The 15895-nt window shown below is 37.3% G+C and overlaps 1 protein-coding gene and 1 pseudogene across 3 annotated transcripts in view; one reads left to right on the top strand and one right to left on the bottom strand.

Annotated features, from left to right (window-relative positions):
• The first annotated feature begins 8480 nt into the window (after positions 1–8480).
• Positions 8481–9338, top strand: LOC101545282 (proliferating cell nuclear antigen-like; annotated as a pseudogene).
• A 4119-nt stretch (positions 9339–13457) lies between these two features.
• The window catches only part of ABCB1 (ATP binding cassette subfamily B member 1), a 229913-nt gene continuing 227475 nt past the window's right edge, over positions 13458–15895 (bottom strand). For all 3 annotated transcript variants that reach the window (XM_055137510.1, XM_004602277.2, XM_055137589.1), the window contains 2 exons: positions 15482–15628; positions 13458–13681 (listed from right to left, as the gene is read on the bottom strand). In XM_055137510.1, coding sequence (XP_054993485.1) covers positions 13475–13681; positions 15482–15628 — 354 coding nt within the window. In that variant the 3' untranslated portion in view covers positions 13458–13474. The remainder of the gene's footprint in view (positions 13682–15481; positions 15629–15895) is intronic.

The following is a 15895-nucleotide window of genomic DNA, read 5'->3' as shown; positions in this document are numbered from 1 at the left end:
GAATTAAGATGGCCTGCCTTGCAAGATCCTGGCACCACATATGGTCTTCCGAACATGACCAGAAGTGATTCCTGAGCGCCACCAGGTGTGGCCCCAAACCCAGCCACAGAATAAAAACAAATGAAAATAAATATAAAATAAAACTTCCATTTCATGCAAGAAAATGCTAGTTTTGAAGAGACAAAAAAAATGTGGTGGCAACCAACATTATTATTTTTGGCTTATATTCCATATTACCTCCCTAAACATTTAATATAATATTTGAAGTCTTGTGAAGTAGCTCCTGAAATGTCTCAGTTGTCATTGAAAAAATAATGGGCTAAAGAAAATAAGTAGTTTACAAAAAAAAATCATACCTGTTATCAAACCAACAATCAAAATAGGGACCCCCAATTTTTTCTAACTAGTTAACATGGGCACTTTCCCCACACAACAAATGACAATAAGAGGGAAAACATTTTCAACTTAGCTGCTAGTGTATAAAGCGAGTATGTTTGGTTTTCAATACAAAGGTCATTTTCCCTTATGAGCCAAACTGGCTCTTTTGAAAGAGTGCAGGTAAAACAATTTCATCATGTGTCTTTGCCCCTTGCACATATCTGTAAGCATTTCTCCTCTTCTCTTTGCCATTCTGATTTCTCCAGACTCCAAGGGCAGAGGTCTTTCACCTTTGTGGTAGGAATTCCAAGTGGGACAAAGGACTATAATTGCAGAAGATGTTCCCTGAAACTCTTTTGTTTAATCATTTTTCAATGACAAAACATATTTTACTTTTCAAAGACTTTTATGGGGACTTACAAATGTGTAAACTGTTGACAGGTATCGGAATCCAATTCTGAAATACAATGTATTGAAATATCTGAAGCAGGTGCCTACCAAGATACTACAACCTACAAGAGTCTCTGAAAATCAAGTTATGACAAGTGACAGTTTTTTATAGGCTCTGTCACGAGAAGGACAGTATTTGCTGTAGTTATAGATTTTTAAAGTAGTTTGTATAATCTCTGGGGCTGGATAGATAGCACAGCGAGTAGGGCATTTGCCTTGCATGTGGCTGACCCAGGTTTGATTCCTCCGTCCTTCTCGGAAAGCCCGGCAAGCACTGAGAGTATCCTGCCCGCACAGCAGAGCCTGGCAAGCTACCCATGGCGTATTCGATATGCCAAAAACAGTAACAACAAGTCTCACAATGGAGACATTACTGGTGCCTGCTCGAGCAAATCGATGAACAAGAGGACAACGTGCTACAATGCTCTAATCTCCTACAGTTCTGTGCATGGAGTGGGCAACCCCGTAGCTTCCATCAGGAGGTGATAGCTGAATGTTGTAGCTGGGACTTTAATCACCTGAAGACAACTGGGGACTGGGCTATAAATATCTGAGATCCCCACTTGACTGAGAGAGCTGGGGTTCAGCTAAGTCAGTTCACACGTTCTTCTTACTTGCTGAGGGCTTCTGATAGTAAGATGGTTGGATTCTGAGAGGTATTGGGTCAGAGTTCAGAATCTGGTCCTCAGCGTCAAATGCCCAGAATGAATTTTTCCAGACCAGGCTTCCAAAAGAAAGCCAGCAACCTTATTTATTCAACCAACTTACCTAATGCTACCTCTGCCTTGCTCAGCAAGCTCCACTCACAATGTCTTTTTTACTATACTTTGAATGCTGTTTGAACAGGTTATTTCCTCTACCTGAAATCCTCTCCTTCTTTCCCTTCTGTCTGTCTGGTTCTCTGATTTTGGTGTCCTTAAGCATATAATTATTATCGCTTAATGATATCTTGGCCAACAATGAACAACATATACAATAGTGGACCCAACTGCTTATACACATGGTCTGGGTGTGTTGTATGCTACTGCAATCTAGTTTTGAGAAAATTATATGCTATTATCTTCAAAGAGTTCTAGAATTACCTGTATATTTCTCAAAATGAATCTCCATTATTAAACAATGCCTGACCATATAAATACACAGAAAGGACAAAAATCGTAGTCCTTATGCACCCTACCTCCAACTTGCCACATTGATTATATCTTATTGTAGTATAAAATCAAAAGGGAACATTGAGGTTGGCATAATACCATCATTGCCACACATTTTCTCTTAAAACATTTATTTTCTTTAAAAATGTCTGAACACAGTTCCCAAGGCTTCTCCTTTTATTCCATAGAATGGGTAAGGCTGGATCACAGGTGTTATGGGAGTAATGAACTCCTTTCTTTATTTTTCTTTTTTTTGTTTCTCTTTTTTAATTTTTTTAATTAATAGTTTATTTTTAATTAGTGAATCAACGTGAGGGTACAGTTACAGATTTATACATTTTTTTGCTCATGTTTCTCCCTTACAAAGTTTGATAACCCATCCCTTCACCAGTGCCCATTCTCCCCCACTAGTAAACCCAACATCCCTCCCCACCTCCCCAGTCCCGTCTCCCCCCACCCCACACTGCCACTATGGCAGGGTATTCCCTTTTGTTCTCTCTCTCTGATTAGGTGTTGTGGTTTGCAATAAAGGTGTTGAGTGGCCATTGTGTTCAGTCTCTAGTCTATATTCCGCCCGCATCATCTTTCCCCCACATGACCTCTAACCACATTTTACTTGGTGTTCCCTTCTCTGAGTTGCCCAGAATGAGAGACCAGCCTCCAAGCCATGGAGACAACCTCCTGGTACTTATTTCTACTATTCTTGGGTGTTAGTCTTATAGTCTATTATTCTATATTCCACAGATGAGTGCAATCTTTCTATGTCTGTCTCTCTCTTTCTGACTCATTTCACTTAGCATGATACTTTCCATGCTGATCCACTTTCCTTTCTTTATTTTTCATCTAAAATTTTGTAGCTAGATGATACTTCCAAATTTCAGCGAAGGACTTTTTCAATATTAATTTGAGAGAACTAAACCAACCCAGAGAAGGCCCTTACCAGATCAAAAACTAGCAGAAGATACATTGATTGAAGCTCCAATCTATATCAAGGCCTTTGTCAAACACAAGGACAAAGTGATGCAAAGACAAGTGATATAAAAAAAGAGTCCTTTCCTCAAGGGGTTCACATACTAGGCACACACATCTAAAGCAGAAATGTAAGAAAATTTTATCAAAAAGATTTATTAAGGAAACCTGGGAACAAATGGGGGCTTTGTTAAGAATCAGACTGAGGCACATTTTGGCCTAAATCCAGATACTGATTCTGGTGAACCAAATAGAAGGGCCATCATTGTTTCAAGTTTGGTATAGATGGATAATTGTAGACTGGAACTAAAAAGTAAGAGAAAGTTGAAATTGAGTTGAATTTGAGCAATCAGCACCCATCAGTAGTCAGTACTCTGCAAACCGTACTTCCAAATGCCTTCTATTATGATGTCACATTCAAGTCATACAAATAAATTATCTTCCTTCTAAAAGAAGTTAATCAGTTTCCATGTCCACCAATGTCACATCATTATCCTGGCAAATGTCTGTCATCCCGCCAGACCCCTCACATCTAGATTGTGGATATTACTCATGACCGCCTGCTCCTTATTCTCACCAGCCTAGTACAAAGCCTCTTTACCCATACTAGTACTTTTTAAAAATAAAAGCTTCTTGTTTACTGAGGCTTCTTTGCTTCTCTTATTTGAGGCTTCTATCAGTTTTCAAGGCTTCTGTAACAAATTACCACAAGCAATAGCTTGATATTATGAAGAACAATACAGAGCTTCCCTCTCTCAACTTTAAAAATGTATCTTATAATCTTGTGATATACAAATCCAACATCTGGTTTTATGTATATATATGTATACAGTATATATACACTGTAAATACACACACATATATATGAAGAAAACAAAGTCAGCATTACCATGTATATATATGTATATATACATGTATACATATACATATATATGAAAAAACATAATCAGCACTCCCACGTTTACTGCTGGACTGTAATAGCAAGGATAGACAAAATAACACAACTAAACATCAACAGATAAAAGGACTTTTTTTTTACAAAGGGAGTCAGACAGGAATATTAGTCAGCAGTGAAAAGGAGAGCTTTCCTTTTGTAACAAGATAAACCTGGAAAGGATTGTGTTAAATGAAATAACTCAGAGAAAGAAAAATGTTTTGATCGAATCTTCTAAGAATTTTCTCTTTCTGGATGACCATATGATGTGCAAAGACAACTTCTTCCTTTCTGATATGGTTGGCTTTCTTTTTCTTGCCTGAGTGACTTGCTGGACTTTTCCAGTACTATGATGAATGGGAATGGTAAGAGTGGGTACTCATCGTGTTCCTAATCCTTGAGCAAAACTTTTTAACTTTTCATGATTATGATATCCATTGCAGGGTTGTCATATGGACCTTGATTTTGAGATACATTTCCTCTACTGACAATTTTATGAATTTTATCATGAAGGGATATTATATTTTGTTAATACTTTTTCTGCAACTATTGAAAGGCTTATAATGATTTTAATCTTTCATATATTGTATTTTATTTATTGATTTGCATGTGTTGAACCACCCTTGATATGAGGAATAAGTCCTTATACATAATGAAATCACTAAGTTAGTATTTTACTCTTCTATCATTATGTGACACTGACCTATATATTTTTTTCTTATATCATGTTTTCCCTATTTTATATCAGGGCAATGCTGTTCCTGTAAAATAAATTTGGAAGTGGGGCAGAGTTATGGCTCAAGTGATGAGCTTTTACAAGGCCCTGGGTTCAATTCTGGCATTGTATTTTCCCCACCCTACCCAGTAGCCCCAGCAACTCTGCACTGATGGATATGGTTCTCATAACAATTAGATTGGAAGCATTTCTGAGCATTAATTCCTTACACTCCAATTAGAAGTCACCAGTAAAACTATATGGTCCCAGGCTTTTCTTTGTTGGGAAGTTTTGTTTTGTTTTTCTTTTAATCACTGATTTAATCTCCTTACTCACAATTGGTCTATTGATATTTTCTATTCTTCCTGACTCTGTCTTTTTCAGGTATATGTTTCTAGGAATCTATCCATAGCTAGGATCTCTAATATGTAGGCATATAATTTATATTAGTCCCTGTGAACTTCTGCATTTTTGTGGAATTAGTTTTTAAGTTCCCTCTTTTGCACCTAATGTTATTTATTCTAATTTCTTTTTCATTTTTCAGCCTCACTGAGGTTTTGTTAATTTTGTTTATCTATTTTAAAAGACAGCTCTTAGTTAAGTTGATCTCTTTTTCCATTGTTGTTCTGATCTCTATTTATTTCCGTTCCAATCTCTGTTATTTCCTTCCTGCTGCTAACTTTGGGCCTACTTTGTTTTTCGTTTCCTAGTTCCTTGAACCATATAATTACGCTGTTTATTTGAGATTTTTCTTGTTTCTTAATGTAGGTGCTTAGTCTTTATTAACATCCCTTCCAGAACTGCTTTCACAAAGGGCTGGAGAGATAGCACAGAGGCTTAGGTACTTGCCTTGCACCTAGCCAACTCAGGTTTGGTCCTCAGCACTGACCCCTGTATCCTGCCAATAGTGAGCCCTGGTTCTGCCGGTGTGGTTCAAATTTTGGTGGGGAGTTGGGCCACACCCAGCTGTTCTCAGAGCTTACTCCTGGCTCTGTGCTCAGGGTTTACTCCTGACTCTGTGCTCAGGGACCAATCCTGAATGGACTTTGGGGACAAAAAGGGGTACCAGAGATTAAATCCAGGCTGGCAGTATGCAAGGCAAGAGACTTAATGGCCGTACTATTGCTCCAGTCCCATAGTCCAAATATTTTTTACTAGCAAAACAAAACTGCTTTTGCTCTATCTTTTAGGTTTTCGCATATTTGTTTGCATTTTCATGTTTTAATATAATTTTTTTAAATTCTCTAATTTTTTAAATCTTTGCTGATCAAGACTGATTCTTTTTATTTCTACTTTATTCTTCAGCTTTTTCCTATTGTTGATATCCTTTGCTATCACAGTAATTGGAAAGAAAAATGTCATAAGATCTCAATTTTCTTAATTTTGCTGAGGCATGTTTATGATTTGTTTATCCTATGAGCTATCATAATGTTTCATGTTTACTTGAGAAGAATGTACCATTAGATGGAACGTTCACATGTCTGTTAACCCGTTTGGTCTAAAGAATATAGTTCAAGTCCACTGTTTGTTGATTTTTCTGACAAGATGATCTAGATGTTGTTATGACTGAAGTCCCCTGCTCTTAACGCACTGTTTTTCTCTTTATATCTTAATATTTGCTTAATATTTGCTCTTATATTTAATACTAGTTATGCTTTCTTTTGTAATTGTTTTATTATTGCTTGTTCTAAATTAACCCCATTTAGATACATTTGTATCAATGTTGTATTGTTATATATTTTACATATTGTTATATTATTTAATGCCTTTATTATTATATTTTTGTTTCAAAGTTTCTTTTTCCTGAGAGTATAGCTAGGCCTAATCTCTTTTAGTTTCTACTTGAGTGGATTATCTTTTTCTATCTTTTGTCCTTAATACTGAAATAAATCTTATTAACAATGATCTCATTAACAATAAGTTGTTGGTTCTTATTGTTATATTTTTATCCATTCTATGCCATGAATGACTGGAGAACTAAATCAATTTACGTTTAGAATGAGTATTCTTATGTGAGAATTTATTAATACAATCTCATTGTTTTATTGTTCTCTGTTGCTTTAATTTACCTTGTTTATTCCCCTTTCTTGTTATCTACACTTGTAATTGGTGAGTTTCCCCATAATGATTTGTTTTGATTCCCATATTTTATTAACAATGAGTGTTTTTGGTTTGTAGTTGTGATGAAGTATACATATCTGTATCTTATAAATACAATCTATATTGGTTTAGGGGCATCACCTAGTGGTGCTTAAGACTTACTTTAAAAAAAAGAAAAAAGAAAGAATTATTGGAAAGTAGAAGATAAAGAAGTTTCCTACCTGGGGAGCAACTTAGTATAGGATTAAATTCTCAGGATTTATTCTTGTTTCTGTGCTTAGTAATCACTACTGGCAGTGCTGGGGGGACCATATGTTGTGCTATGATGGAACCAGGGCTGGCTACTTGCAAGGTAAGTGCCTTACTCACTGCACTATTCCTCTGGTGTCTAACAATCTATCTGAAAATCTATTTCAATAATATTTCTCTCCATACATATATATTTACAGATATATATCTATGTATCTATACAAAAACTCCAATCATTTAGTCCCTTTTGTTTCTGATATTAAAATCCACTTCTTTCACATTTTGTATTAACATACTATAATATTTTGAATATTTCTAGTCTTTAAACTTTATACTATAGTCAAGTAGTTAACACATCACCTTATTACAGTATTAGAATATTCTGATTCTGACTACATACTTAATGTGGGTAATAGATTATATCATAGAATTCTAATTTTTATAGCTGCAATATATAATAAAATAGTTAGGAAAAATAAACCTAGCATAACTGAAATATGAAGTTGCCCATATATTCTTATTTAGAAGTACTTTTTTATTATGGTGGACAACTTGAATTGCTCCATACTGGAAAATTTAATGAACCACTTAATTGCTATTCTTTGGCCCAATTTAAAATAATAAATTGGGAATAAGGCCTTAATACAGTGTAACCTTTGGAACATTAGAAATAACCTCTTTCTTTCCAGAAATCAATATACAGTAAAGATATCAGTTTTATCATAGTGCATGAATACATTTGAGGTAGCATTAAAATCTTTTTTCCTTAATTATGCATAAGTATACATATTTCTTCTTTCTTACTAAACTTATTTCATATTAAAGATAATATTGGGCTGGAGCGATGGCACAGCAAGTAGGGCCTTTGCCTTGTACGCAGCCGACCTGGGTTCAATTCCTCCGTTCCTCTCGGAGAGCTTGGCAAGCTACCCAGAGTATCCCGCCCCCATGGCAGAGCCTGGCAAGCTACCCGTGGCATATTCAATATGCCAAAAATAGTAACAACAAGTCTCAGAATGGAGACGTGACTGGTGCCCACTCAAGCAAATCGAAGAGCAACGGGATGACAGTGACAGTGACAGTGACTACATACTTAGCTTTACTAATGTATTATAGGTTTCTGTGTGTCCTCATGTTCCTTAAAATATTTCTTCATTTCATCTTGAAGAATTTCTTTCAGTTTTCTTATAAAGTAGTGCATTAACTCAGCTTTTGTGGGTCTGGAAAAGTCTTCATTTCTGAAGAACAGCTCTGCTGAGCGGATTATTTTTTTTTTTTTTTTTGTTTTTGAGCGGATTATTTTTGGTTGACAATTTTTTTCTTTCAGCATTTTATGTCATTTGTTTATATCAGCCTAGTGTCTGCTGTCCTGTTGGGTTTTTGCTAATAAACGGTTGCAGGGTGCCTGCTGAGCGCCTCCTCCTGCATCTGAGACACTGTATGACTGAAACCAGTCATCTGGCATTCTCACAAAGCTTAAGCCGTATAAACTCATTTTCACCGATAATAGTTGTATTACTGCCACTCTGCCACCATGTTTCAAGTGTGCCTGGACCGGGGCTTCATCCTGAAGAAGGTTCTGGAGACCCTTTAAGATCTCATCAACAAAGCCTGATGAGACATCAGTTTGAGTGGTATTAACTTGCAGAGCATGGATTCATCCCAAATCTTGGTGCATCTTATTCTGCACTCCGTGGGCTGTGAAGGAGCCTAGCCGTGGGCGTGAACCTCACCAGTATGTCCAAAATACTGAAACGTGCTGCTGATGAAGATATCATTACACTGTGAGCTGAAGATAATGCAGAAACCTTAGCCCTTGTGCTTGAAGTGCCAAATCAAGAAGAAGCATCAGACTATGAAATTAAAGAATTTACATATTAAACAACTTGGAATTCCAGAACAAGAGTACAGTTGTGTAGTAAAAATGCCTTCTGGTGAGTTTGCATGCATATGCCGAGATCTCAGTCATATGAAGGATGCTTTGGCAATTTCTTGTGTAAAAGATGGAGTGAAATTTTCTGCAAGTGGAGAGCTTAGAAATGGAAATATTAAGTTGTTGCAGATAAGTAATGCTGATAAAAAGAGGTAACTGTTACTGAGACATGAATTAGAACAGCCCAGCTAACTTTTGCACTGAGGTACCTGAACATCTTTACAAAAGTTATTCTACTCTCTTCTACAGTAACAACCTGCAGATGTTCCCCCAGTTGTAAAGCATAAAAGTGCTGTTATGGGACATTTAAAATACTATTTGGCTCCAACATTGAGAATGAAGGAAGATCTTAAACGTTCTTCAGATTTAACAAAATTCTTTTTGAGAATGCCAACATTTACTTGTCTCTTGTCACAAATTTGTACCTTTAGTCACATATCTGATATTTTTTGTGGGTAATCTTATTTTTCCCTTCATCCTCTACAATTTGAAGAATAAAGTCCAGAGTTAAATCTGGTTTTGTTAACACAGAAATACTTCTTGCCTTACATGGTAGTCTTTTTCTTTTGCTTCTGTTTTTATTTGTAAAAATTTTCATGCTTTTTTAATTAAACTCATGATATATACAGTTATGAGTTGTTCATGATTGGGTTTTAGTCATATAATATTCCAGTAATGCCCCTTCACTGCATGTGTCATGTTTCCCACCACCAATGTCCACAGTTACCCTCATGATCTCCCAAAACCCCCCCACCTCTAAGGCAGGCACTTTTCTTTGTTCTCTCTCTCTCTTCTCCTCTCTCTCTCTCTCTCTCTCTCTGTCTCTGTCTCTCTCCTTTTGGGCATTATGGCCTGCAATAGATACCGAAATGTTATTGTGCATATCTCTAGACCCACTTCCAGCGCTCAGTTCTTGTTCGGCGTGATTATTTCCAACTATTATTGTTATAGTGGTCCCCTCTCTATTCTAATTGCCCTACAGGTCCCTGCCCCACACACATACTTGTGGTAGGCTTCCAAGTGGGCCTCTGTTTTTTTCTGTCCTTGGATATAAGTCTTACACTTTACATAGTAGTTTTATGATTCTTATATAAAGGGCTTCTGATGCTCAAGTATAGTTTTAAGAATTGTTTTCTATTTAAATAAAATTTCACTTTGAAATGACAGTGACTTTGAACCACGACTGTTGCAATATTTTAGGAAATTCACAGCCACCCTTTATATGCACTGCACTCTCCTCCCGTTGTTCATTGATTTGCTCAAGAGGGCAACAGTAACGTCTCCATTGTGAGACTTCTTGTTACTGTTTTTGGATATGCCAAAAACCCTTTATACGATTGCTATTTTTTTCAGCCTGATATGAATACATTAAATATACCAAAAGTTACAGATACTGTAAATGATATTTCTGCAAGTTCATTTACCAAGAATTTTTTTGATATTCTAACCAGGAGCAGAAGAGAGTAGAACGCTATATACTTCATTGTCACTTATTAGTAAAAATTAACACTTTTCTCCAACATGTGATATATTGAATGTTGTATAGGCTTTGTAAGATTAGCAGTTATCTTCAGTTTTTTTTTTTTGCGGGGGTAGGGGGTGATGCCAAGTTTTATTACATCTGGATGATTCCAAACAGTGCCTTGGGGCAAAATAATCCCCAGCACCAGCAGGTGGATTTTAGGTTATTCTCTGAACCCGGGGAGATGGCTGAAGACACTGATGGAATTAAAGACAACGAGTCCCAGCAGTTAGTTCCACCCTGCCTTTGCCAAGACTCTCATTCCTGCCACTGAGCAGGTAGTTTGAGGGGTTACCTGGGCTGACTTGCAGGTAGTGGAAACCCAGGGATCCCTTCATGGCTAAGGAAGAAGATTGGCTGCCAAAGGGCCTGATGGAACTTTCCTAGACTGCCTTCGTCAAAACCCAGTTGTACATTATTGTATGTAAATTATACGTAAATAAAGCTGATGTCTAAAACTAAAAAAAAAAAAAAAACCAAAAAAAAACACCCGACAAAATAAAGCTGATGTTTAAAACTAAAAAACACATATATTCTTTGTCCTAAATTTCTGATAGTTTTATTTTATTCCATTTTGGAGAGCATTTGATTTGTGACCTTAATAAACATGGATATCCAAATCTCTTTCCAGGTTTATGAAGAGAATATTCCTTTAAATGAACTTTCTGATCCCTTTCTACTCTACTTCTGCATATCTAACAATTCATAATTTGGTTCTTTTGATCATGACTTTCCATTTTTTATTCTTTTTCCTTTGTCTTCTCTGACTAGTTAATTTTTAAAATCGTGTCTTCAGTCCCAAAGATCCTTTCTTTGACTTTATCTATTCTATTGAGGCTCTCTATTGCATTTTTCTCATTGTAATCTTCAGCTCCACATTTTGTTTCTCCTTTTATATTTTCTCTTTGTTAAATGTTATTTTGTTCATTAATTGTTTTCCTTATTTTGTTGAATTGCCTTTGTTTTTATATGTCATTCAGTTTCCATTAAAAAGCTATTTTGAATTCTATATGAGATAAATTATAGATCTTTTTGTCTTGGAGTGAGCTACTAAAAGATTATGATGGCTGTTTGGTGAGCACGTTCCCTAATTTTTTGTATCTTGAAGTTTTACATTTTGCTGTCATCCCATTGGATGCAGCAGACATCTCTCCAGTGCTCAGTAACAACCTTCTGTATAGAACTTTCTAAAATCAGTCCTGTTCGGAATTCTGAGGCTTTTCAGTCCTCTTATAGACATTGCTGATCCATCCTTTTAGTTTTCTTCTGTGGTAGATTTTTTAAGCTCGCACGACTTTTCTTGATCCTACAGTCAGGGCCATGTACTGACTATATCTTATTTGATTTTTTTCGTGCGATAGTTTAAGTTTGTGATCTCTCTTTGGCCCACAAATAAGACTAATTTTCTGGTGCTCACTTGCTATTTGCCTATTTCCACAAACATTATTACTGTATTGGAATCCAGCTGTCAGGGCAGGGGTGTACATGTAGGTGGGCCAATATAGATCCTGGGAATCAGTTTTGGAGAGTATATTCAGGCTTATAGGGGGCTTCTTGATAAAGTTCATGATAGTTTGGTCCACTTTTCTCTAATGCCTTCTGAGAATTATCTGAAATTCTCCCATTTTTTTCCCAATTGGACTCTTAATTTGTGCTCTGAAGCTTTGCCGTTCACAAGCATTGTCAAACTATTTTCTATGCTGTGTGACTGAAACCCAATCATGAACAACTTTGTAGCTGTGTATATCACTGTGATTCAACAAAAAAATAATAATAATACAAAAATTTTTCAAAGGTTCCTGGGCTGGAATCAACTGACTTGAGTTGACTCAGAATAAAAGTCTGCCTGAAACATGGAAGGTGAGGCTCACCTCAGGTCCCTTGGTATATAATAAAGATGCTACAGCTTCCACACAGGAATTTTTGTCTATGAATGGTTGCTATCATATGAACTGCTATAGATGAGAAAAGGAAAAAAAGAGGCATGTTTTATTGCACTGTGATGCTGAAATCACTTCTCAAGATACCTTTTTTAACCTACATTCCTTTCAATATTGAGATTGTGCACCATTGCAATCTTTATATATTTCTTCAGTGGTAATTACCCAGCCATATCCTTTGCCTATTTTTCCTTGGGAATGATGCATTTTTAATTTTTAAATGGTTTATTAAGAATGTCACAGAAAGACTGGCTTTGAAAGAGAACAATTCTTGGGAAAAGAGATACATTATCAAAATTAGTAAGTATATTTTTCTTTCTCTTTTGCTTTGTTTTTTTGCTCTTTGGGTCGTAACCGGAGATGCACAGGGGCTATTCCTGGCTCCGCAATCAGGAATTAGTCCAGGCGGTGCTTGGGGGACCATATGGAATGCTGGGAATTGAACCCAGGTTAGCCACAGGCAAATGCCCTACCCGCTGTGCTATTACCCAGCCCCGGTAAGTATATTTTTCAAGTCTAAGCCCTTTGCAAGAGCAATAAAGATTATTTAATAAAATTAGAATAAAAACTTCATAATTATATATCTTCTGCCCCACCCTCAACCTCCCAAATATAGCACTGGCTCAGAGGTCAGTTTGTGAACCATCTTAACATGGAAATGCAAGAATCAGCAGCAGCAAGATCAAGAAATGATAGGCAACATTCCAATTTGGAGAATAGATTTATTTACAGGTCTTACAGACAAGAAAACTCAAGTCATATGAAAACCTAGTTTTATTCTAGGCAATTTATTTTTGACACGTAATTTCTTTTTGCCACTTCTACATTCTTTTAGCAAGATACTTTGCAAATAAAAACATTGAAAACAAAAATTATACATTTTTATTAACAAAATCTACTCTGAATTATTCTGTAAATTTTTAATGCAGAGAAAATCATTATTTTATACCTTTTGATGATATTTCTTTCTGTTTCTTTAATTATGAAGTTCCTGCAGACTCTGAAATTGATGACCTTCAGTTGTGGCAGGAAAGGTTAAACTAACTACATAGTTTTTTCCAGCAAGCACTTGCTTTCATGCCATAATTTAATATAAGTATTATAAAATGTTGGAGAGCTTATGAAGCCACAGTTCACAAACGCTTTGCTCCAGTCTGAACACTGACCATGGAATAGTAGATGCCCTTCTGTGCCAGCAGCTGTTGGTGTGTGCCCTGCTCCTTGATCCGACCATTCTGGAACACCACGATGAGGTCTGCATTCTGGATGGTGGACAGGCGGTGGGCGATCACAATGCAGGTGCGGCCTTCTCTGGCCTTGTCCAGGGCTTCCTGGACAATCTGTTTAATAATAAAAGATTAATTCTGGAAAATTAATCTTTTAATTTTTTCAAAATTAAGCTTTTCAAAATTAAGCTCTTTCTCTCCAATTCTTCCTCCAGAATAAGCCTCAAAGCGTCATGATCTCTTCGATGTGTTCTTAACCATGGAGTTGGTAAAAAATAAAATTTATGACAATGAATATGGTTCAGCCAATCATTTAAACATATTTCTTGGTGTGTCCAGCCTACATTATTTGATGCAGCCCACTGTTAGTGTTTTCTGCAAGTTTAGAAAGTCTGAGCACAGGCCAAACAGAATATTCCCGGATTTTTGCATTTTAAAGATAGGAACCATCTCAGAATTAATTTTCCTTCTAGATACTTGAGTACTGAACCATCTCTTGAACAAAAAATAATTATTATTAGCTTAAGGTTCTGTTACTATTTTATTTTTTTGCCTTTTGAGCAACACCTGGTGATGATCAGGAGTTACTCCTGTCTCTGCACTCAGAAATTAGCTCTGGCAGTGCTCAGGGGACCATATGAGATGCCAGGGATCAAATCTGGGTCAGCTACATGCAAGGCAACTGCTCTACCTGCTATGCTATTGCTCCAGCCTGGGTCTGTCATATTTTATTTTCTTTATTTTTTTTAATTTAAATTTTTTATTTATTTTTGGCTTTTTGGGTCACACCTGGTGATGCTCAGGGGTTACTCCTGGCTCTTGCACTCAGGAATTACTCCTGGCGGTGCTCAAGGGACCATATGGGATGCTGGGGATCAAACCTGGATTGTCTACGTGTAAGGTAGACGCCCTACCCACTGCACTAGCATTCCAGCCCCTATAATATTTTAATACTGTGCTGCCCTCCCGCTTTGTCATAGACTTGTGGAGAAACTACAGCAGAAATAGTAAATCTACCTCTGAAATGAAGCGTACTGGGTAGAAACAGTGATCCAGGGCCATGTGGGAGAGCATAACTGCTACAAGACTAACTTGCCTTGTTTCATCTTAGCTCTCTTGAATAATAGCTACAGGAAGCTATTGTTTAAATTCCCTTAAAAATGCACACATTGCAATCAATTTGTCTGTTTAAATTTCCTTTTGTATTATGGAAGACCAAGGATAAATTTCAGCTGTGTGTGTGTGTGTGTGTGTGTGTGTGTGTGTGTGTGTGATTCGAGACTGTTAACTACATTAAAGCACTGTGATTTACAAAGTAATTCGTAATTGAGTTTTAGACCTATAATTCTAACTCCTGTCTTACCACCAGCGTCGACTTCCACCAGTGCCCCTAGGTTTCTTCCCATCCCCAGTGCCTCTTTGACAGGAGCATTGTTATTTTGCTCCTAAAAAATGTGCTTGGGTCTCCTGCTTACAGTGTGGTTGGCCCTATGGCTTATAAATATATATGCATATAATACCACTCAAAACATTGTTATGCTGAGGCCCTTGCCCCCTGCCTCTGTCGTCTAGAGCCACTGCCTCTTCAAGCATGGATGAGATAATTAAAATTTTACCTCTTCCAGGATGAGGGCAGTACAGGGGTTAGGATGCATGCAAGGCATCCTGGCACCAGAGGGCTTCCCTAGCCATGCTGGGTAGTGTCCCGATCCACCCACTCTCCTACTCGCAGCATCACCAGGTATGGTCCTGGAGACCACTGAGCACCTCTGAGGTGGCCCAGCTGTACCCAGCACCATAGGACCCAAGCAGCCATTGCCCTGAACTGCCAACCCAGTTGGCTATCATGGTTAACGTGTGGTTCTCAGGATGACTTGACGACTCCTGAATAAATAACTGAATTTAAAGTTTTACCTTTTCACTTTCAGTATCCAGAGCAGATGTTGCTTCATCCAAAAGCAAAATGTGAGGGTGTCGAACCAGTGCTCGTGCTATGGCGATGCGCTGTTTCTGGCCTCCAGAGAGCTGAGTGCCTTTGTCTCCCACTCGGGTGTCATATTTCTGTAAACAGAGTTGTGTTAGTTTGAAAAGTGGAGTCAACCATGAGATCCTTCAAAAAGTTTTCTTAGGGGCCAAAGAGATAATACAGCAGGTATTGCAACTGCCTGGCATGCAACCAAGCATGCCAGGTTGGATCCCTGGCACTCCGTAGAATCCCCCAGCACTGTCAAAACAGATCCCAGGGCACCATTGGTTGTGGACCCAAAATGTACAATTCTGCATCCCTGCCAGCAAGAGAAAGAAGTTTGCTTACAGAAAACCGAGTAA

The sequence above is a fragment of the Sorex araneus genome, chromosome 1 (genome assembly GCF_027595985.1).
Source record: "Sorex araneus isolate mSorAra2 chromosome 1, mSorAra2.pri, whole genome shotgun sequence".
NCBI lineage: Eukaryota > Metazoa > Chordata > Mammalia > Eulipotyphla > Soricidae > Sorex > Sorex araneus.
This window is presented reverse-complemented; position numbering and strand designations above follow the sequence as displayed.